Source organism: Petaurus breviceps, unplaced genomic scaffold (assembly GCF_028583685.1).
Source record: "Petaurus breviceps papuanus isolate PSGF00001 unplaced genomic scaffold, PetGlider_PUasm1.0 90895, whole genome shotgun sequence".
NCBI lineage: Eukaryota > Metazoa > Chordata > Mammalia > Diprotodontia > Petauridae > Petaurus > Petaurus breviceps.
In genome coordinates, this window is record NW_027187372.1 from 34,304,927 (window position 1) to 34,327,715 (window position 22,789).

Sequence of the window (22,789 nt, forward strand, 5' to 3'; positions counted from 1 at the left end):
TCTCTCTCTGTGTCTCTCTCTCTGTCTCTCTCTCTCTCTCTCTCTCTCTCTCTCTCTCTCTGTCTCTCTCTCTCTCTGTCTCTCTCTCTCTCTCTCTCTCTCTCTCTCTCTCTCTCTCTCTCTCTCTCTCTCTCTCTCTCTCTCTCTCTCTCTCTCTCTCTCTCTCTCTCTCTCTCTCTCTCTCTCTCTCTCTCTCTCTCTCTCTCTGTCTCTCTCTGTCTCTCTCCTCCTTCTCTCTGCAACATGTGGTACAGCCATGCTCACGTACCCTAGGTTCCCCTTCCAGGGGTGGTGAAACTGCGGCCTCAAGTGCTGCCCTTTGACTGAATCCAAACTTCATAGAAAAATTCTTTTATTAAGGAGCCTTAACCATAGTAAGGCAGGGATACGCTAAGTAAAAACAAGGCTGGCTTGGGACGAAGTCCCAGCATCAGATCATTCAAAGCAGCTGAGCCAAAGCAGAACCAAGCATCCGTTTGGAATCCGAGCTCCCGGCCAACTCCTTCTCTCTCGGTGACTGTGGGGCTTAACACCTAGAGGAGCTAACTCTGTTCCAAGGTTTCTGACACACACCCCCTCCCGTGTCACCACCACCACTACCACCACCGGGGGGGGGGGGGGGGGAATAAGTCGATGGCTGGGGGTCTGCTATGACCACACCCTGGAGCATTCACCACCACCCCGACCCAGAGCTGCTTTCTTTCCAACTGGGTGGGACCCTGTGAGCAGAGCCAATGAGGCTTTCAGGAGGCCTGAGGGCTGCGGGTTTCAGAGCGTTGGATGTGGAGTTTGTAGCCGGGTCTGGAGGAAAGGCAGAAAGAATGGAAAATCGGGACGCCGGGTGGGGAGTAGAGGTGTTGGACCAGGAGAGACGAGAGACACTGAGAATTTAAGGGGCCTTGAGTGAAGTCATCGGCAGAGGTAGAAGAAACTTCACACGGCTCTAACCCTTGGAGTATTCAAGATGGAGAGGGGCGCAGGAGAATGGGTCTGCCGTCCAGGCAGAAACAAATACAAATATTTAACACCTACTAGGCACAAGGCCCTGCTATGAGACAGGGAGACTTTTGTGGGTGGTATTTTAGAACAGCATTAAAAGTGTCTGTTCTTGGTTCCAAACTCTTCACTGGTCACCTAACTCTGCCACCCACACTGAAAGCCTGCGGCCACCTCCCACACACCACAGTTACAGCCACCACCCCTTTCCAGTCTCCAATCTTGATTCAGACAGTCCTTGGAGGTGGGGGCCAATAATCTCCCTCCCAGACCCCAAGGAACCCCTGGCGCTAAAGACCCTCTGGCTAGGCGGGTAGCTCCGCGGCCCCCCACTCCCCGCCCTCCTTTGGCACTGAACAGATTTGGCTAGCATTTCCAAAGCACGATCCTAGGGCAGCCCCAACTCCCCACTCCAATGCCTCCCCCAGCCTTAACACACACACACACACACACACACACACACACACACACACACACACACACGCACGCACACACACAAACACCCCACGCACCCACTAAGATCTGATCATCTTCCATCCCACCACATGCAGCTAACTCCCAGAAGCAGTTTTGTCCCGACCGCGTTCCGCTCCAATAAATTCCCGTTAGAATTTCCTCCCTTCGAGCCTTGCCCGAGTCTAGAACAGCAACCAGCTCTCCCAGAAGACAGAGGTGCGCTGTTGGGGAGGATCGGTATCTCTCGGTAACCCCGCCTGCAGCCCCTCCAAACCTCTCCCTAAGCTTCCTCCCCTTCGCCGCAAGGCTATGCGCTCTTGGTCCTGCGCCCAGGTGCCCCCGACTCACACAGCAAACTCAGCAAACAGATCAGGGTCGTCCAAAGCTGCAGCCGCAGCCCCGCGCGCCAGCTTTTCGGGAGCAGCATCCTTGCAGCTCCGCTCTCCCAGCAGCTGCACAAAGTCCAACAAGCTGCCCCGCTCCCGCAGCTCTCGGCTTCCCGCCCCCTCCGCCGGGGGTGGAAGATATTGGCTTTTCCCCCCTCCCCCCTCCTTCTTTTGACTCTGGGCTGGGCCTGCCCGGGCTCCTTCGCGGTTTCCGTGGGCTTCCCAGGTCAGTCTAAGAGTGGGAGGGGGTGTAGGCGTCGGATGGGGGTGGCCGCTCTATGCACAGCAGGGATAAGAGTGGCTGTTTTGAACGTAGAGTTTGACCATGGGACGCTTCTTCCAGCTTTATATAGACTCAATGACCCTTCTTCCTTGGGCTCTGAAGGATTGGTTACCACGTTCCTTTTAACTCTTATGTTCCTCTTCAGGCACATCCCCTCCTTCACCCTGCCCCCCAAAGTCCTCTTCCTAGGCAGGTAGACCCAAGGCCTGAGCGATGTCCTTATGATTTTTTTTTAAGATCATACAGCACAAGCAACCAACCCAATTCACCACATAGAGTTTATTACAGGTTGCAAGGGTTAAGCACAGTGAGGGGTAACAAGTCTGAAGAAACAATGACTTCCTGCCTTCAAGGAGTTTATAATCCTGGAGGGGAGTCAGATATGTAGTAGTCATATTGCGTCAAAGCAGAGTCAATACATTAGATAAAAGCAGGTCTTCTAGGAGCAGCTTTTTCCAGTCCCCCTTCATGTCAGTACCTTCCCTCAGAGACTCTCCCCAATTTATCCTGTATAGATCTTGTTTACACATAATTGTTTTCATGTTTTCTCCCTCATTATGCTGTGAGCTCCTTGAGAGAAGGGCCTGTCTCTTTGTATCTCATTCATAAATATTCATTGCCTATAAAAACCTAACATTTCTATGGAATTTTACAGTGTGCAAAGCACTTTATAAATATTATTTCATTTGATTCTCCTAACAACCTTGTGAAATAGATTATTATCCCCATTTTACAGATGAGGAAGCTGAATCTGAGAGCGGTACAATGATGGTACAGCTAGTAACTGTCCTAAGTCCAAAGCATTACCTCCTTACTATGTCAGATATGTAATGCTCATCGTTTTGGCAGCATAAAGTTTACAACACTTTTCTCGAATTCCATAAGCATTCTTTACTCTGTGTGAGGCATTGACAATGCAAAGATGTGAGATTTGAGAATAGGGCTTGTTTTATTCTTTGCATTTGTAACCCTACTGCCTGATATAAAGCCTGGCATATAGTAGGAGTTTGATAAATGCTTGTTGATTAACCGATGCTTATTGGTTACTCTTCGATAAGCAAGATCAAGGTATAGAAAAACCCATGGGATTTAGAATTCTAAGAGCCCTTAGGGGTGATCTTTGCCCAACCCCCTCATTTTACAGATGAGAAAACTGAGGACCAGAGAGACTGTTATTTTCCCAAGGCCACAAAAGGAAAAGCAGAGTCTACATTTGAACTCAGGTCCCCAGAGTATTTTATATTACCTTAGCCTACCCTCCTGGGCTTTACAATCTAGGAGGGAAATAAGACACTAACTACATTAGATATTCAGAAAACTGTAGTTTCGGGTGGCTAGGTGGCGCAGTGAATAGAGAACCAGCCCTTGAGTCAGGAGGACCTGAGTTCAAATGTGGCCTTAGACACTTAACACAAAAACTAGCCGTGTGACCTTGGGCAAGTCACTTAACCCCAATTGCCCTCCAAAAAGCAAAAAAAAAACAAAACTACAGTTGCAGCTTTATAAGTACAAGTGGGAAAGGCATATTATACACTAGTTTGTCTGAAAAAGATATATTAAAGAACAAAGTGCTTTATGAGCAGGTATATCATTATCTACTTGGAATCGGTCAAGGAAAGTTATATGAAGGAAGTGTCATTTGAGTTCAACTTTAAAGGATGAGCAGACATTCAAAAGGTGAAAAAAGAAAGATTATTCTCTGCATGGGAAACACATGGAAAAAATACATGGAGTTGGGAGAGAGAATATTGGGAGGAGGGGGCATTTGACTTAAGGTATGAGGAGGAGAATGATATGAAATAAGGGTGGAAAGGTAGTGTGGCACTGGTTTGTGGGTGATCTTGGATGCCAGGCAAAAGAGTTTGAACTTTATTTGATAGGCAATAGGGAGCCATTGAATTTTTTTTGTTTTTGTTTTTTGGAGGGCAATTGGGGTTAAGTGACTTGCCCAAGGTCACAAGGCTAGTTTTTGTGTCAAGTGTCTGAGGCCACATTTGAACTCAGGTCCTCCTGACTCCAGGGCCGGTGCTCTATTCACTGCACCACCTAGCCACCCCACCATTGAAGATTTTTTTAAAAATCAGAATGGTGACATGATTACATCTATGCATAAGGAAAAATATTCTTGCAGTGTGAAAAATAGATTGAAAAGGTAGATGGTAGAGGCTGTTTCCATATCCCAGGAGGATGGTAATAAAGTTAACAGTGATTATTTCTATATATGCATATATAAATAATGCATATATATTTATATATAAAATATATACATATATGTACACACATATATTCTGCATACTCATATATATGCAGAAATATTACAGCAGAAGTTCACTAGAAAGAATTCAATAGTTGATTGGATATTGTTGTTATTGTTTGTCCTTCATTTCTGAAGAGGACTGGTGACATCAAGACATGATGGGTGATGTCTTGACTTATATGTGAACTGGATTTAAGTAAAAATTAGAGTTGCACAAAGTTATCAGCCTTTGCTTATCTTCCAGAGTCATTAAAGTCTAGTGGCAAGACAAAAGTCAAGATGAACGACAATGGCCTGGGATACAATGGATGACCTTGGCATCTTGGATTGGATATAGATGCTAAAGGGAAGGGGACAAAGATAGCCCTGGGGTTTTGGACATAGAAGACTGGATTGATGGTGGTGCTATAGATGATAATAAAGTAGCAAATTCTGAATAAGGAACAGTTTTACTCGGAAATATAGTAAATTTGGTTTGGGACACATTGTATATGAGTTGCTTATAAGAGATCAAGATAGCACCATCCTGTAAGCACTTGGAGATGTGAGTCTGGAGCTGAAAAGAGAAAAAGATATATCAGTCATAGTTACTCATGCCATTCTTGTAAAAAGAGGAGAAATGTATGCTAGATGATAGTACAATTAGGTAGATTTAGAACTGGTTGGATGATTAGATCCAAAGATTGCCATTTATACGACTCAACACCAACTTGGAGAGAGGTTTTCAGTGGAGTGCTCATGTGTCTCTGGCCATGTGCTGTTTAATATTTTTATCAATGATTTGGGTAAAGGCAAATATGGCATGCTTATCAAGTTTGCAGATGGCAGAGCCTGAAAGGGAAGGCTAATTCATGGAAATGGCAGGATTCAAAAAGAGCTTGACAGGCTATAACATTGAAATGAATCTAATAAGATGAAATTTAATGGGAACAAAGACGAAAATCAATTTTATAAGTAAGGATGGGGAAGATGCTTATACAATATTTTGTCTTAAAAATGTAGGGATTTTAGGGGTGGCTAGGTGGTGTAGTGAATAGTGCACTGGCCCTGGAGTCGGGAGAACCTGAGTTCAAATCCGGCCTCGGACACTTGACACACTAGCCATGTGACTTTGGGCAAGTCACTTAACCCCAACTGCCCTCCAAAAAGAAAAAAAAAGTAGGGATTTTAGTCAATTTCAAGGTCAATATGAGCTAACAGCATAACATGGCAGTTACAAAACCCAAAACAATATTAGTCATCATTAAGAGAGGGATAATATCCAGGACCTATGAAGATGTTAGGGCTATCAACATTGTACTCTGCTCTGGTCAGACAGTAGCCAAAATGTTGTGTTCTGTCCTGGGCACCACATTTTAGGAAGGATATTGAGAATTGAGAGCTTTCATGGAAGGGCAACAATGATGGTGAAGGATCTCAAAGTCATGCAACTGAAGGTGAGTTGGAAGAAACTAGAGATGTTTTAGATTAGAAGGAGAACTGCCATTGGAAGGGGGTTTAGAATTTGTTCTGTATAATTTCAGATGACCGAGCTAGGAACAATGGGTAGAAATTTCAAAATTATTCACACATAATATAGGGAGGTATAAAGCCAAGCACAAGCAGCTTTATAGACAAAGCTACTGTGAACAGCTTTTAAGGTTCTGATTACACAGTGTAGTGAACACTCTATTCAATAACAAATCAAAACAAAACATTCACAGTTATCAAGGTACAGCATTCACAATGTTACAACTTATCAAAAATAATCAAAATACAGCATTCACAACAACTTATCACAGAAAATGGCCACATAGTTTTTCACCACAATGGTCACACAGTTTTGAACAAAGTTTAATCATTTAGCCAATTAATCACTTAGTAACTCAATCATTCAATCATCCTTAAGGAGACTTGCCTCCTTAAGGGTCACAAAATACAATAGTGAAAGTTCTCTACTCATGGGGCACACTAACTTACAAATCAGTCACTATTCAATCATCAGTCACTACTCAATATTTTCTTAAGGGGTAGTGGAAAATACACAGGCCATCCACTCCTAGGTCACAGTAAATCATAATCTTCTCAGTCAGTATACAGTAACCAAGTAGTCTTTCAGCTTGACTTGAGGCTGGCTCTCGGCTTCCATGGTTCCTCTTCCATGGTCCCAGCTCCAACTGTCATTCAGGTTCAAAGGCAGACAGCTCCCAGTTCTTTGTCCAGCTCCTCATCCACTTCTTTGTCCAGTTCCTGTTTCATATTGAAGTTCACAGTGTCCATTCCACCTCAAGTCCTTCAGTCCTGTTTCTGGGAAGACAAAACTTAACAGAGCCACAATAATATTCATTCACATTGCTGGCACCATCATCAATTAACTATCTGCCTGTGAAATCAACTCAGACCCACCAACAAGATCTGAGAACTCAGCACTAATCATTAATATAGAAATCAACACTGACCCACAAACAAGGTCCAAGAAGTCAGTACAAATCATCAGTAAAGTCCCAGGACCTCCAAAACCCTCCTCCAGGACTTTAGTAAACATATAACCTGAAAATCCTCTTTCAGGGCTTCCAGTAAGGTCCTATGGCTTCTGTACAAAGTATCACAAACAAACATCAACACAGACAGAGCGGAGAAACAGAGTGCCAGAATACCACAAGTATTCCCCTTGACTCTGACACCACAAGAATCCTCTTTTCAGCTCCTGCTGTCTCTAGCCCTGGAGCTCTCCTCATATAGTCTTTAGCTCCTCCCCAGGAGTTCACAAGTTGTGGAGTTCACACATTCTGTTTCTTAAAAGACTGAAACAAGGTGTTAATTCAATAGCCTAAACAAGGTGTGAACCACTTTTATGCTTGCCATTAGGGGGAAAAATAAGCAACTGCCAAGCAACATATTATCAGAAAGTGGAATGATAAGCTCCCTGTATCACCTTGACTCAACAATCTCTCCTCCTTTCACCTTCATTCAATCCATATCTACCATCTACTTAAAATTCTGGTAGTTGTTGTCCACTGATTTCCAGTTCTCTTCTTTCTTCAATGATTTTGGTACCTGGATCACTATATTTTTTCTCCTTCTCAACTTCTTAGGCCCTTAATAAGTGTTCCTTTATTCTTGCTATTTGGCTGTTAATCATGGAACACTAACCCTCTTGAAAGAATCAAAATTACAAGTGATGCAGAAAGTAACAGGGATCATGGTCAGCTGTAGTGTTAGCAACTGGGTTTTGAATACAAGAATTGCCAGGACCAACTGAATGAAAAAGCATTTGTCAAATGTTTCCTATGGGCCAAGCTCTGTAATAACACCGGGATACAAACAGAAAAGTTGAGACAAGACACTCACATTCTAGCTGTGGGAGACCATGCATCCAATGGAGCCCAGCTATATGGCTGATAGAAAGGCCTGAACATCCTAAGGCTATGGTGGTGGTTCAGATGACAAGGCCTAGGGCAGGGGTGGGGAACCTGTGGCCTCCAGGTCTGCAAGTGTATAGCAGCAAGCACCCCAGCGTCCCCAGGGTGGCTGCTCACACAGGTTCGTGGATCTGCTTTGATAAAGGAAAGCAACTCAAAATGGGTTAACAAGCTTACTTTAATCAGTCAAACATGTATCGGTTACCTAGTTCAGGGGAAAGAGGTCAGCACCCCGAACTTCAGAATATACAGACAGAATTATCAAGACAGAAACAGATCAAGTAGACAGATTTCAAACTGTCCAACCATTACATCCATACCCAATCAACATCTGGGTTTCAACATCTGGGTTTGAAAGCCGGGGGCCTCTGGACAATGGCTTCCCAGAATCCAGATCAAATCACAGAACACTTCTCAAAGTGAGCCCCAAAACAAAGCTACACATCAGGGCTTATAATAGCCTTCTCCTGGCTCAGAGAATGTAACAACCTTATTGACTCACTGGCCAATCAAGAAGTATCTACTGAAAAACAAGCCTCCCACCCCAGGCTCCAGGTGCACTTTAGCCTAGGGGCAGGGAAGATCTTACAAATTTACATTCCCATTACAAAGTGCAGCCCTTTGACTGAGTCTGAACTTCACAGAATAAAGCCCCTTAATAAAATGCTTTGTTCTGTAAAACTCAAGACTCGGTCAAAAGGCAGTACCCCAAAACCTAGAAGGCCACATGTGGCTTCGAGGCCAAAGGTTCCCACCCCTGCCCTAGGGGATGCCCCTTAAGGGATAGGTCAAATAACAGTTCCCCAAGGTCCAGACAGCACAGTGGTAGGGAAGATTCTGAGGTACAGAAAACTTTAGCTTATGAGCAGATGAACAGGCAGCTAGTGTCACAGTGGACACTAGTGGTCTGGGGTCAGGAAGAGTCTTTTTTTTTTGGAGGGGCAATTGTGGTTAAGTGACTTGCCCAAGGTCACACGGCTAGTTAAGTGTCTGAGGCTGGATTTGAACTCAGATCCTCCTGACTTCAGGGCCCTGTGCTCTACTCACTGTGCCACCTAGCTGCCCCAAGGAAGACTCCTTTTCCTGAGTTCAAACTGGCTTCAGATACTTACTAGCTGTGTGACCCTGGGGAATTCAATTAACCCTGTTGACCTCAGTTTCCCCATCTGTAAAATGAACTGGAGAAGGAAATGGAAAACCACTCCGGTATCTTTGTCAAGAAAACCCCACATGATTGTTTGGGTTTTTGTTTTTTTTTAACATAATTGAGGTTAAATCATATACCTAGTAAGTATCTGAGGCTGGATTTGAACTCAGGTCCCCCTGACTCCAGTGCTAATGCTCCATTCACTGTGTCCACTGTGTATCCACAGAAAGTCAAACATGACTGAAAAAAACAACTAAAACAAGAACAGTGGACTTGGAGTTAGGAAGAGCTGGTTCAAATCTTATTTCTGACACTTACTAGCTGTATAACCCTGGGCAGATCCTTTAACCTCTCTGTAACCTCTTTCTTCATCTGCAGAATTAAAAATTGGAACTCTCTGCTTTCTAAGATCTCTTTCAACTCGAAATCCATTATCCTAGGGGCTCTACCTGGCCACTGGACCCAGAGGGCTCCAGAGGAGAGAGTGAGGCTGGTGACTTTGCACAGCCCGGGCCTCACTTCAATCCAATTCATTTTCTTGTCTTGGCCTCACCTCCCTGATGTCACACTCCCCTTGGAGAAGGAAGGACTACCACCACCCTCACCACCACCACCACCAACAATGGGGAGACCATTGTTCATTCCATTTCACTAAATATGTATATGGAAATAGGCAGGAAAGAAAGGCATCCCAAAGTGAGCTCTGCATTGCTCATTGGCCGTGGGGAGGAGAATTCGAGAAGAAATAAGAGAGGGAGGAGGAGAGAAAGGAGATCTGGAAACTTGGCTTTCCATGTGACCCATAGCCTTCTAGGCACTAAAGAAAATGACTAAAGTGGGTTTGTATTAAGGGTCAATCTTTGCTTGAATGAATTTTCAGGCCCGTGGAGGCCCCCTAGGGTTTTTCCTAAGCTTTCCCCCACCTGTTCTCAGTTTAATGAAACTGTTACATAGTGGGGGGAAAAGCCTTTTATTCCCCTAAACTAGATACAAGAGTCTTAAGAAACAAAATCAACACATTAGTTTGAATGAATTTTAAAAGGCAGCATCAGATCCCTTAGGCTATTTGTAAGAGAGTGGGTGGGAGGAGAGGGTGTTTAGAAAGTGTATCTAATCAGTTGCCAAATATTGCAGTTTCTACTAGACTCCACAACATCTTTTAGGTGTGACCCCTTCTTTCTACCCACTGGAAGCTGCCCTCCAGAGTGGTGAGCTGCCCAAGGATGAGCCAGCAGTCATATTTCAGACCTCGGTCACCTCACACCTGGCCGGTGACTCTGGCCTCCTACCGGGTCTCCCTGCCACAGATCCCACCACTCCATTACTTCCTACACAGCGCTACTAAACTGATCTTCAAACACAGATCTGACCATGTCACTCTTCTGGTCAGTTAACTCCAGTGAATCCCTATTGATTCTAACATAAAATATGAACTATGTTTGGAATCCCTTCACAACCTGGACCCAACCTATCTTTCCAGTTTTATTGTATTTTACCTTTCCACGCTGTCCAGTCTGACCACATGATCTTATCTCTGCCCCTCACACCAGCACATATGATGCCCCCCTCCATTTCCTGTCTATGTGCCTTTGTATGGACCATCTCATATGCTTGGAATCCATTCCCTCCTTTCCTCTTCCTCATGGAAGGAAGCCCTCACTTCCTTCAAGTACCACTTTCTACAGGAGTCTGTCCCCATCTCCCTCTCTAACCACCAAAGACTTAACTACCTTGTGTTTATTTTGAATTTACTCGTGTGGGTGCACGGCATTTTGTGCAACAGAAATATAGCTTTTACTCCTTCAGAATAGGGGTTGTTTCATTTTGTTTTTCTTTTTTTATCATTGTGTTCCCAGTATCTAGAACGTGGCCTGGCATGCATTTGGAGCTTAACGCATTGCTTGCTGATTGATTGATAGATTGATTGAAAACATAGGAAACCTAGAAGGAGTAGAGAGGAAATGTAACTTCAGAGTAAGGGAGCACAAAGGGAGGAGGGGGGCTGCAAGTGCCAGGGCTTCGTACTTTATAAATTCCCTCAAGCCTCACCATCTTTCCCCCTGTGAGTGCATAAAGAAAGGTCCCTTGTAAAGATATTTCACATTCTGTGTATGTATTTTAAGGGAAACCATGGGGGAAGATGTAGTGGGTTGGGGCAATGGGTGCAAAATATCTTTCTTGTCTTGGACCTCCCAGATTGCCTGGGGAATGAGACTTTCTAAGGAGAGGGGAGAAAGTAACAAACTGGAGTTCCCAGGTGATTTATCTGAGATCAGTGTGGTCTGTGAGCAGTGGGGCCAGAAACTTCCAGTAGAGCATTTTTTTTTTTGCTTTTTGGAGGGCAATTGGGGTTAAGTGACTTGCCCAAGGTCACACAACTAGTAAGTGTTAAGTGTCTGAGGCTGGATCCGAACTCAGGTCCTCCTGGCTCCAGGGCCCGGAGCTCTACTCACTGCACCATCTAGCCGCCTCCAGTGGAGCATTTTCATTTCATGCATTTCCATAGTATACTAAGGAAAAACTTAAGTTTCTAGTAATGAGACTGCTTAGCCAAGACTGGAGATGAAGACAGGCTCCAGACCCTGTGGAGGAGAGCAGATTAGATTTGTTGTGTCAGTGAACTAAACAAGCATTTATTTAGCGTTGGTACTGTGTTCCTAGCACGATGCTAAGTATTGGGGATACAAAGAAAGGCCAAAGACAATACCTACTTTCAAGGAGCTCAGTCTATTTGGGGAGACAATATGCAAGTATGTGCAAACAAACTCTATAAATTAGAGCTAATCAGCAGAGGGAAGGTACTGTACTAGCATTAAGGGAGATCAAGGTGGTGCAGTGAATAAAGCACTGGCCCTGGAGTCAGGAGGACCTGAGCAAGTCACTTACCCCCAATTTCCCTACCTTTCCCCCTCAAAAATAGACTTTTTTTTTTTTTTGCTTTTTGGAGCGGGGAAGGCTTGGAAATTAGGAGGAAATTAGGGTTAAGTGACTTGTCCAAGGTCACATGGCTAGTGTTAAATCCTGAGGTAGGATTTGAACTCAGGTCCTCCTGACTCCAGGGACAGTGTTCTATTCACTGTGCCTCCTAGCTGCCCCATTTTTGCAGGTGAGATTTTATTTATATTTTTTTAGGTTTGTCAAATGCTTTATATATTTTCTCATTACAACAACTCTCTGAAGTGAATCTTATAATTTCATTCATTTGTTGTAATTTTATATTTTTTTACACTGACTTTGAAGACCAAAAAAACAGCACTTCCATGCACAAAACAGAACACAAAAAAGGAGATTCTTTATGAAACTGTAAATATCTCATACTGCTTGCTTTTTTAAAAAGCATATAATAAATTACTTCCAAATTTTCCTTTCAAAACTGTCTTCTTCTGAACTTCTTTCTATTCTCTAATGTGCATTTGGAAAGACTGTTTTTGATGCTTCCCCCCCTTTTTTGTATCACTATTGCTAAACACCAACCCCCTTCTGAATCTACCTCCTCCAATTAAAAACTAAGAAAAGAAAAAAAAATCCTTGTAAAAAAGAAATAAACATAGTCAAGCAAAATACCCACATGGCGGCCATGTCCAAAAATATATGTCTCTTTCTGTACCTTGAGTTCATCACCCCTGTGTCAGGAGGTGCTTCATCATAGATTTCTGGGCATGTGGTTGATCAGAGTTCTTATATCTTTGACCAGAGTTCTCAATTCTTTCAGAGTTGTTTTTCTTTAGGTAGTGTTGTTGACATTATATAAACTATTCTGATCCTGCTCACCTCAATTCCATTTACCCAGTATTCTGTGAAATTGCTTTTTTCCTCATTTCTTGTTTTTAATTACTTAATTAGTTTTTTGTTTTCAACATTTTTATAAGATTTTGAGTTCCAAAAATTTCCCCCTCTCTCCCTTCACTCTCCTGAAGGTGAGATTTTAGATGGGAAGATTTGACCAGTGAAGCCAGGAGGCAGAGGTGAGAAGGAGGAGAATTACAGGCATGGGGGAAAGCCAGTGAAGATACCCAGAGTAAAAAGATGGAGTGAATTGTGCAAGGAGCAGTGAAGAGACCAGTATCCCTGTATCACAGAATATGTGAGAGACAGTAAGGTGCATGAAGACTGGAAAGGTGGGTAGGGGGTGGAAGGAGAAAAACAGATTGTAAAGGACTTCGAATGTCAAATAGAGGATTGTATATTTGATCCTGAAGGTTACAGAAAGCCACTGGAGTCTGTTGAGAGAAAGAGAGAGAGAGAGAGAGAGAGAGAGAGAGAGAGAGAGAGAGAGAGAGAGAGAGAGAGAGAGAGAGAGAGAGAGAGAGAGAGAATGTGTGTGTGTGTGACATGGTGGGACCTGTTCTTTAGAAAGATCACTTTGTTGATTTTTGAGTGGAGTCCATACTGGAGTGGGGAGAGAATTGTGGCAGGCAGGCCACCAAAAGCTATCGTAATATTCTGGTGATGATGTGGGGCAGCTAGGTAGATGCACTGGGCCTGGAGTCAGGAAGACCTGAGTTCAAATGTGACCTCAAGACACTTACTAGTTGTGTGACCCTGGGCAAGTCACTTAGCTTTGTTTGCCTTAGTTTCCTCATCTGTAAAATCTGGAGAAGGAAATGGCAAACCACTCCAGTATCTTTGCCAAGAAAACCCTAAATGGGGTCATGAAGAGTTGGACACTATGGAAATGACCAAAGACACCAACAACAAAGTGATGAGTTGACAAACACCTATACCAGGGTGTGACAGTGTCAGAAGAGGTAAGGGGGCATAAATGAAAGATGTTATGAAGGCAGATTCAAAAGGACTTTGCAACAGATTGTATTTGGGGAGTGAGAGAGAGAGAGTAAAGAAATTAAGAATGACACCTAGGTCACAAGCCCGGGTGACTGGGAGTATGGTGGTGTCCTTGACAGTAATAGGGAAATTAGGAAGAGGGTAGTGTTTAGGGGGAAATGTAATGAGTTCATTTTTTAAAATATTGAGTTTAAGAAAATTGTAGAACATTCAGGTGGAGATGTCTTATAGAGAGGTGGCTATGGGATACTGGAGGTCGAGAGAGAAGGGCTGGATAAGTAGATCTGAGAATCAGCAGAATAGACATGATAATTGAATCCATGGGAGCTGATGAGATCACCATGTGAAATAGTACAGGAACAGAAGGAAGAGGGCCCAGGAGGGAGCCCTACAGAACACCCATGGCATGACCTAGATGAAGATACAACAAAGTATTCTGAGAAGGAGCAGTCAGGTAGGTAGGAGTAGAAGGAGGCGAGATTGGTTTCCAAAAACCTAGGTGGAAGAGGGTAACCAGAAGAGGCTGATTGACAGGGTCAGGGACTACAGAGGGGTCAAGAAGGATGAAGGATGAGAAAAGGACACTAGATTTTTCAGTTAAGAGATTGTTAACAATTTTAGAGAGAATAATTGTGGGTAAATGATGAAGTTGGAAGCCAGATTCTAGAGAATTAAGAACAGAATGAGAAGAAAGGAAAAAGAGTTACTTATTGTAGTTACTCTTTTTAAGGAGTTTGGCCACAAAAGGAAGGAGTTGGCACAATTGCTAGCATGGATCAAGTGAGTTGTTTTTTTTTAAAGAATAAGTGAAACATGGTTATGTTTGTCAGAAGCAGGGAAGCAGCCACAAGACAGGCAGAGATTGGAGACAAGTGAGAGAGTGGGGATTACAGAAAGGACAATCTACTGGAGAAAACCCAATGGAATGGGATCACTTGTTCTTGTAAAGGGGTTCTTGGCAAGAAGGGTCAGCTCTAAATGTGATACAAGGGTGAAGGAGGACATTCTTCCAAAAGGTATGTGAGTTGGGGTGGCTAGGTGGTGCAGTGAGTAGAGCACTGCCCTGGAGTCAGGAGGACCTGAGTTCAAATACAGCCTCAGACACTTAACACAAAAACTATCCGTGTGACCTTGGGCAAGTCACTTAATCTCAATTGCTCTCCAAAAAATAAAAAAAAAGTAATAAAAGGTATGTGAGGGGTGTGAGAAGAGGAGGAGAGAAGAGGGAGCTCTTGGCCAGTGACCTCCATTTTTTTTCAGTGAAGTATGAGGCAAGGTTCCCAGTTGAGAAGGTAGGAGAGAGGAAGTCATGAAAGGTTGGAGGAGGGATAAAAAGATTTGGAAAAATACCTGTGTAATGAATCTGTTACTGGGTTGTAAAAGTATTGCCTTGCTGCAATGAGGACTCAGTTCAAATTAGGTTTAAAAATATTTTTTGTAGTGGACCCAATGGGCATGGTTTTGTGATTTTTCTCCAGTTTTGTCCAACAGCACATAAAAAAGAACAAAGAAAGTAGAAGGCATGATAGAAGGCTGAGGCTTGTGGCAAGGCAAGATTGATGATAAGATTAGGGGCAAGAGACTTAGAAGAGGACTGTGTAGAGTTGAAATAGCTCACCAAGGGGTCAAGATGGGTAAGGGAGGAGAGTGTAGCTAGTGTAGAAATGATGGCCTGGAAAAGAAAAGAGGGTTGAAGGACTAGAGGTCATGGTGTAGATGAAAAATAGGGTTTGGAGTGGCAAGTCAGAGGGAGAGGTAGAATGACAACAGATTATAATGAGATAAGGGAATTTCAGAATTCATAAACATGTAAGTGGATCATTTGTGGGTTATGGCAATCAAGGTTGTGACCATTTCTGTATATAGAGTCAAGGTAGTGGAATAGGTCATGGGAATTTAGAAAACTGAAACTAGAGATTAGGGTGTTTGAGGGAATATCAATGTTGAAGTCCCCTAGAATGAGGGCAAGAGTTGAGGAGGAGAGAAAGGCTGTGGGCCAGGCACTGAAGTCAATGAGGAAAGAAACCAAATGTCCCAGAGGTCACGTGTATTAGGGTGAGGAGAAGATTGGTGTTGGCTTCTTTCCACCTGGGTCCACTCCCACCTTCTACATCAATGTTAATATTTTAAGTTATCTATTCTGGAGCCACAATTGCTACATTCATTTTAGATTAGAGGAAAGATGAAAAGGTTGAAAACCTAATGTTAGAGTTCCTCTTAAGTTTGGAAGTTAAGGGAAATTGAAAGCCCTGGGCCCTGTAGTTATGTTCTGCCTTCCCTCCCCCAGCTTCCCTTGGGAGAGCAGGAAGTTAGAGAGGCATGGTTTTCCCACGTACATTTTAGATCCCCACTTTCTATCTAACACCTAGTAGAGAGTTCTTCCCTTTTCCCATATCCCTTGAGGGCTGCTTCACCCAGAACCCCAATCTTTGCAGTAAGGATTGTCTTTGGGCTTTTATTGGATGTAAATACAGTAAAAGCAAATTTATTCTTTAAAAAAAAAAAAAAACCCGCCTGCAATGTGCTGGTAGGCTTCACAGACACCACCTCTTCCTGGTCAAAACATTACCACCAAACACAAGAGGAGTCAGGATGATGATGATGAGGAAAGTCTTTTCTTTTTTCTTTTTGCAGGGGAGAAGGCAGGACAATTGGGGTTAAGCGACTTGCCCAAGGTCACATGGCTAATAAGTGTTAAGTGTCTGAGGCTAGATTTGAACTCAAGTCCTCCTGACTCCAGGGCTGGTGTTCTATTCACTGCACCACCTAGCCACCCCCTAGTCTTTTCTTAGAGGCAAAATCTTTCTTGTCTGATTTGCTGATGAGACCCAGTATCTGTTAGGGAGGCTTCTTGACAGCAGCAGCTCATTAGATTTTCCAGGAATTCAAGCCAGCAATGTACTAACCCTGACCTATCACTCCAACTCCCCACCAGAATTAATGAACATAGACTACTGGGTCCATATCTCATCCTCATCTTTTGAGGGGACAGATGAAATTCAGATGTCAAAGCCTCTCAGTTGAGGCCTTTATATTTCAATTCCTCTTCTCACCTCTTCCATCTTACATTATAAATGACCAGAAAAGGAAGATCAGAACCCAGAGAGGAGAATGTGAGAGTTATTCTTCGAGGGTCTGGGAACAGTCTTTTCACTTTAAAGCATTTCCACTTTATTTAAGTGGTAAGGTATAATGGTTAGGGAGCTAGACCTAGTATGAGGAAGTTCTGTTTTTAAATCCTACCTCAGATACTTACTAGTTATGTGTCTCTGAACAAATCATTTCAACACTTCAGTTTCCACTTATCCAAAATGAGGAGGTTGGTTTCAATGGCGTCTAAGGTACCATCATGCTTTAAATCTAATGGTCCTGTGACCTGAGAGGCCATCGCCAGACCCAAGGGCCCTTGGGCTTCACCTCAGGCATTCAAATCCCAAGCTGTGAGCTCAAATATCATACTTTAGCTAAGTGCTGAGGCAAAAAGGGTAGCTATTTTTAATTTGGGGCAGGAAAGTGTCACTGGAGAGGAAACATCTGTTCCAGGGCTATTGACTCTTGAGCTTTATATAGAGGCCTTTTTCATGGTGGGACTGTTTAAATACACACACACACATACACACACACACACACACACACACACACACACACACACACACACACACACACAAAACAAAAGACCACTCTACCAACAACTAAGTAACCTGGCCCAGGAAAAAATAAGACAAAGCAGTTCCCACCCTGTACTTCTTACACTTCCCACCTTTGGAATATGGCCTGAAGGGAGGAAGAGAAGATAACTCTGAGCCAAGGTGGTTTCTGAAATTCTCTGGCACCATAAATTTGGAAAAACAATACCTCTTTCACCCCTCCACTGGCTTTCTTATAACAAACCACGTCCAAAGAAGCTTCACCCCTTCGAAACTCAGGTCTTCAGAGCCTTCTAGCCCCCACCAGTAAGTATGTCCACCAGAGTGACCTCAGCTAGGACAAGACCATTTGAATGTGTTTGGGCATTTCCAACTCAGCATGTTTGAAACAAATCGATCACCTTCCTTCTGAAAAACACTCGTCAAGTGCCACCGTCTTCCCAGTCATCCAGGTTCCTAAGTTGGAGCCATTTGAATGCCTTCCCTACCTTCCTACCCCCATCTCCATCCAGTTTCCATCCACCTCTACAATAACAACTGACATTTCTGTAACTTAACGTTTCCAGTGTGTTTTATAGACATCATATCATTTGAGCCTCACAACGACCCTGGGCAGTAGGCACTAAAGTCAGTGGCACCCCTATTTTAAAAAGAAAGGGACTGAGGCTCAGAGTGACTTGGATTTGTTGAGCCCAAAGTCCTGCCCACCTCCATTCTAACAGCAACTCCCTGAAGAGGAGCATAGAGGATCAAAGATGGGAGAGCTGAAAAGGACCTCAGAGGCAAGGTAGAAACTTAGAAGTGTCTGACCTAGGTAGGATTTGAACTCCGGTCTTCCTGACTGCAAAGCCAGCTTTCTACTCTTGGCTGCCTCTGCATCTCTCATTTCCACTGCCTTCTCAGTAACATTAACCACTGAGAATTCAGGCTCTTGATATCTCTCTCCCCTGGACTACTATCATAGCTTGTTAAATGGTCTTGCATGTGCCAATTTCTCTCCTCTGTGACCCATCCTTCATACAGCTGCCAAAATAATCTTCCTAAGGCACCAAGTCTGTCCTTGTCAATTCCTTGCTCAAAACCTGTTAGTGGCACCCTATTTTCTCTAGGATAAAAATACAAATACCCTAAGCCTTGGATTTCAGGACCTCCACAATCTGCCATCTTTCTAGCTTTCTGATCTTATCTAGTATTATTGTCCTTGGTTTTGGAAACAGAAAATTTTTAATTACATTAAGAAGAAAACAACAAGATGTACATAATGGTACAAAATAAATTGTACATAACAAATTCACAGTTTTATGTTCAATCCCTTTTTGGGTTTTCTTTGTATACTGAAATGTCCCAGTTTGCTGATATTTATTAAAAGTTTATAACATTTTAAAAATATAAATTAAAAAATTCTGTCCTCACTGAACCCTACAGCCTAATCAAACTGCATTCCTAGTTGCTTAATTAATTGAACAACCTGTCTCTGGCCTCTGAGACCTCACACAAGCCAACCTCTCTGTCTTCCATGTGCTCCCTGCCTCTTTCCTCAGATTCCTTTATATTTATTTACATACTCTATCTTCCGATAGAATATAAGCTTCTGGAGGGAAGGGACGGTTTCACCTTTCTAACACTATTGCTTAGCACTGTGTCTTACACATTCTATTTTTGATCTGGACCTGAGACTCCATTAGTGTGGGATGCTTCTCCTATAGAAACTACTTCCATTGATGCATATGGGCAACTCATCTGTAACTGAGTATTAAAGGATTGTCTGGAAGCCATAAGAAGTTAAGAGGTTCTTTGTATCCCCAGTGCATAGCACAATTCTTGGCACATAGTAATTGCTTAATGAATGGTTTGACTTGACAGTGGTCACACAACCAGTGACATAGGATGTGTCAGAAGCAAGAACTCAAACCCAAGGTCTAACTCCAAGGCTCACTAAACTATGCTGTCTCCTGTATATAGCAGGCAATTAATAAATGTTTGTTGACTGATTGAATTTATTGAACCCCGAAGTCCTACTTACCTCTCTGAATAGGATCACACAGAATCACAGAAACAGAGCCAAAAAGGACCTTCATATAGTCCAAATCCCTCATTTTACAAATGAAGTAACTGAGGCTGAAAGTCACATTGTAAGTAAGTACCAGGGAAAAGATCTGAACTCAGGTCCTCTGACTCCAAAGTCACTCTGCTCTGAGCAGCAAAGAGCCCTCCTCTAGGGGGGCAGTAGGAAAGTTTGTCCCACCCACCAGCACTATAGTCTCTCATTCACCAGGTTCCAAGAGTCCCTGGGAAGGAATAGGGGACAGTGACAGCCCCTGAAGGTGCTGCCTGCAAAAGAGAACCATTTGAGCTGTTTCCTGGCCTCTAGAAACACAGGGCTTGCTCTGCTGGTGGAAGGCCTCTCTGTCTTGGAAAGGGAATGGAGCATTAGTTCTTCACTGTTTCTCCCTTCTTTCTGTTCCTCTTCGCTCCTCCCCATCCCATCTCTCTACTCCCCTCTATGTTCTCCCTTCTGTTTCCAGGGAAGGATGGGGAGGTACATTTTGTTTTCCAGATTAAGGCTGAGAGCTGCCAGGAGAAAGGAATGAAGGAGAAGAACAACGAAAAGGCCAAATCCATGGGCCTTCTTATTCTCTCTGCTTCTCTCTGTGGAGCAGAGCTCATGGTTGCAGGGTGTGAAACCCGGTTGCCAAATTGCATAAGACTCTAAAAAGATCCATATGTCTGGGCCGAATGGAGCCGTTGAGCTCAGGGAGGTGGGAGGGAGGGAAGGGAGGATAACATCACTTACTGGACAGGGACTCTGCTCTCTCCTTTGGAGGGAGGGGCGATTGGATATCGGCTTTGAACAAATGCCACTGGACTTTGCTGACCTAGGCTGGAGCATCCAGGGTGCCAGGTAAGGAAGATGGGAAGAGGTCTATAAACCTGAGCCTGTGTAGGGCTCACAGCTCTAGGGTTTTTATTTTTTCTGCTTTGCCTTCCATACCTCCAGCCAGGACAGTCTCCAAGTTGCCATCAGTGCGTATGAATGTGAAACCATTTCCCCTGCCTTGTCTAGGGAGGTAATTATCCAAGATTAGCCCTCCACAACCAAGACAATACTACCCCCCCATATTTGAACATTCACAATGCAGCCTTCTTTGGGGTCTAGTAAAAACAGCTGGTGTACATCTGTGCAACACATTTGGATGGCAGGGACTGGAGGAAGACACCATAGCCAATGGAAACCCTGTTGGCAATCCTGGAGGGTCATGAGACAACTCTTTAAAGATGTGGGGTGGTACCTCTGATACTGTCTCCAGATCCCAACTTGGGTAAATGCATCTTATCTTCTCTGTGAATCCCCATGTCCTCTTCTCCAGTTTCAACTGAAGAAGCCAGGACTGACTTTGTGTAGAATGGCCAGGCCAAATATACATCTGTTTACCAGATGTATATTGTCCCTAGTGGTAGAAATAGCCCAGCTGCAAGAGAAAGGGGCTGGGGTGGGGATGGGGAAGAATGTCTTGGTGCTGGAGGGGCAGGGAGTGGTAGATTTTCTTGAGGTTGGGTCAGCCCAGGAGATAGTCTCCACATGTCACTTGAAGACAAAATGGATAGGGTGGCCCTAAATGGAGTGGGAGGGAGAGTACCAAGGAGCAGGGAGGACTTACAAAGCCTTCATCCATCCTCCTTGCCAATACATATCCATCCATCTTTAGAATGTAAATTTCCTGAAAGCAGAGACTGTTTAACTTTTTTTCCCTGTGTATACCTATCAGCTGACACATAGTAGGCACTTAATAAATGCTTTTTGATTGATTGAACAGCTCTCCCTTACAAGAAGTCTTCCCTGACTGAATCTCTCTCCTCCAAATTACTTTCCCTCCCTTTTTGACTCCAAAAACCAAAAATGTCAAACACTCCACCAGCAGGAATGCAGACTGTAACACTCCTCAGTGCAGCCTGAACCAGATTGAAATGTAATTGAGAAATAATTTAAAAATAAATAAAAATACAATGGAATATAGACAATGTTAATATGAGGTTTTTCTAAGTGAAAATATGGTTTGCAGGGGGCTTCTTATGAAAGGTTCCTTGTTTCTATTTGAGTTTGACACCACTACTATAAAGCTATGTAACCCAGGCCCCAACCAAACTGAGTAGAGAAAGAAAATCCCTATGCTGCATGCTGTCTACAGAATGTGATTTCAGATTGGTGGAGAGGATAATGATAGGACTTTTCATGACCACATGAGGGGCTAAATTGGTGTGAGAGATTTGGAGGAGAGAGACATTCTTGATCCCTTCCTTAAGAAAGGACATGCATGATTCCACACTCCCTTGAAGACTGACTCCAAGTACCTACAAAGGGAGAAAAAAGACAGACTTTGGAATGCAAGTATATAGGCAATGCCTCAACATGTCTCTATTTCCTGTATAACTTAGTTTCTGTGAACTATGTGCTTGGATAAATGAATTTATTCGCTATTCACTGTTTGTGATAATCTTTTGTATAATAGCATTTGGTAAGAAAGGGCCAAGACAGTGGGTTTAAGTTTGGGGTGTCCTTCCCTTTTAAGGGGTAACTACTAAATAAAGCTAAAAAAAACCTCTTTGGTTTTGAAATTAAAAGTCATATATCTAGACCAGCAATATTTAGGGGGGCAGATGGACATAATTCTAGTATAGTATTTCTCTCTTTAAGGACAATATATAAGGATGGTGGGAAGGGAGGAAGGGAGAGAATTTGGAACTCAAAGTTTTTTTTGTTTTTTGGATTTTTTTTTTTTTGCTTTTTGGAGGGTAATTGGGGTTAAGTGACTTGCCTAAGGTCACATGGCTAGTTTTTGTGTTAAGTATCTGAGGCAGGATTTGAACTCAGGTCCTCCTGACTCCAGGGCCGGTGCTCTATTCACTGTGCCACCTAGCCGCCTCCCAGGAACTCAAAGTTTTAAAAATGAATGTTAAAAGTGTTTTTACATGTAACTGGGTAAAAATAAAATACCAAATAATTTTAAAAAGAGAAAAGAAAAATAAATTGAAAAGTATTCATCATTTTAAAAAGAGAGAGAAAATATATAACTGCCCTTAAGTCCCATTTCTTAACCTCCCTCATAGCAGGAATCATACTCTCCCTTAGAAGAAAGTGATTAAGATTTCAGATAGCCGTTAATGCCTCCCCTGGATCTAACTGTCTAGATGTTTCCACATGGACATACATAACCTAAATAGCCAGCGTACTTATATATGCACACACACACACACACACACACACACTTTACATCTGTAATGTTTATACACTGATTGTTTTTGTTAGGTTTGTATCTGTAATTTCACCAGTGTGGGAAACTACTGATGCAGACTAACCTAGCCGCCTCCTCCCTTTCCAGTCTTCTTTTCACCTTTCTCCCCAAAATGTACCCTTTGATCCAGTCTCACTGGC

At 43.3% G+C, this 22,789-nt stretch overlaps 1 protein-coding gene across 4 annotated transcripts in view; it reads right to left on the reverse strand.

The window, feature by feature from the left end:
• Positions 1–2,151, reverse strand: part of CD34 (CD34 molecule) — a 34,967-nt gene extending 32,816 nt beyond the window's left edge. For 2 of the 4 annotated variants that reach the window (XM_069074751.1, XM_069074753.1), the window contains exon 1: positions 1,801–2,150. In XM_069074751.1, the coding sequence (XP_068930852.1) occupies positions 1,801–1,879 (79 nt within the window). In that variant the 5' untranslated portion in view covers positions 1,880–2,150. Of the gene's footprint in view, positions 1–1,800 lie in introns of all 4 variants that reach the window. The other 2 variants (XM_069074752.1, XM_069074750.1) reach the window with 2 other exon arrangements.
• Positions 2,152–22,789: the final 20,638 nt, after the last annotated feature.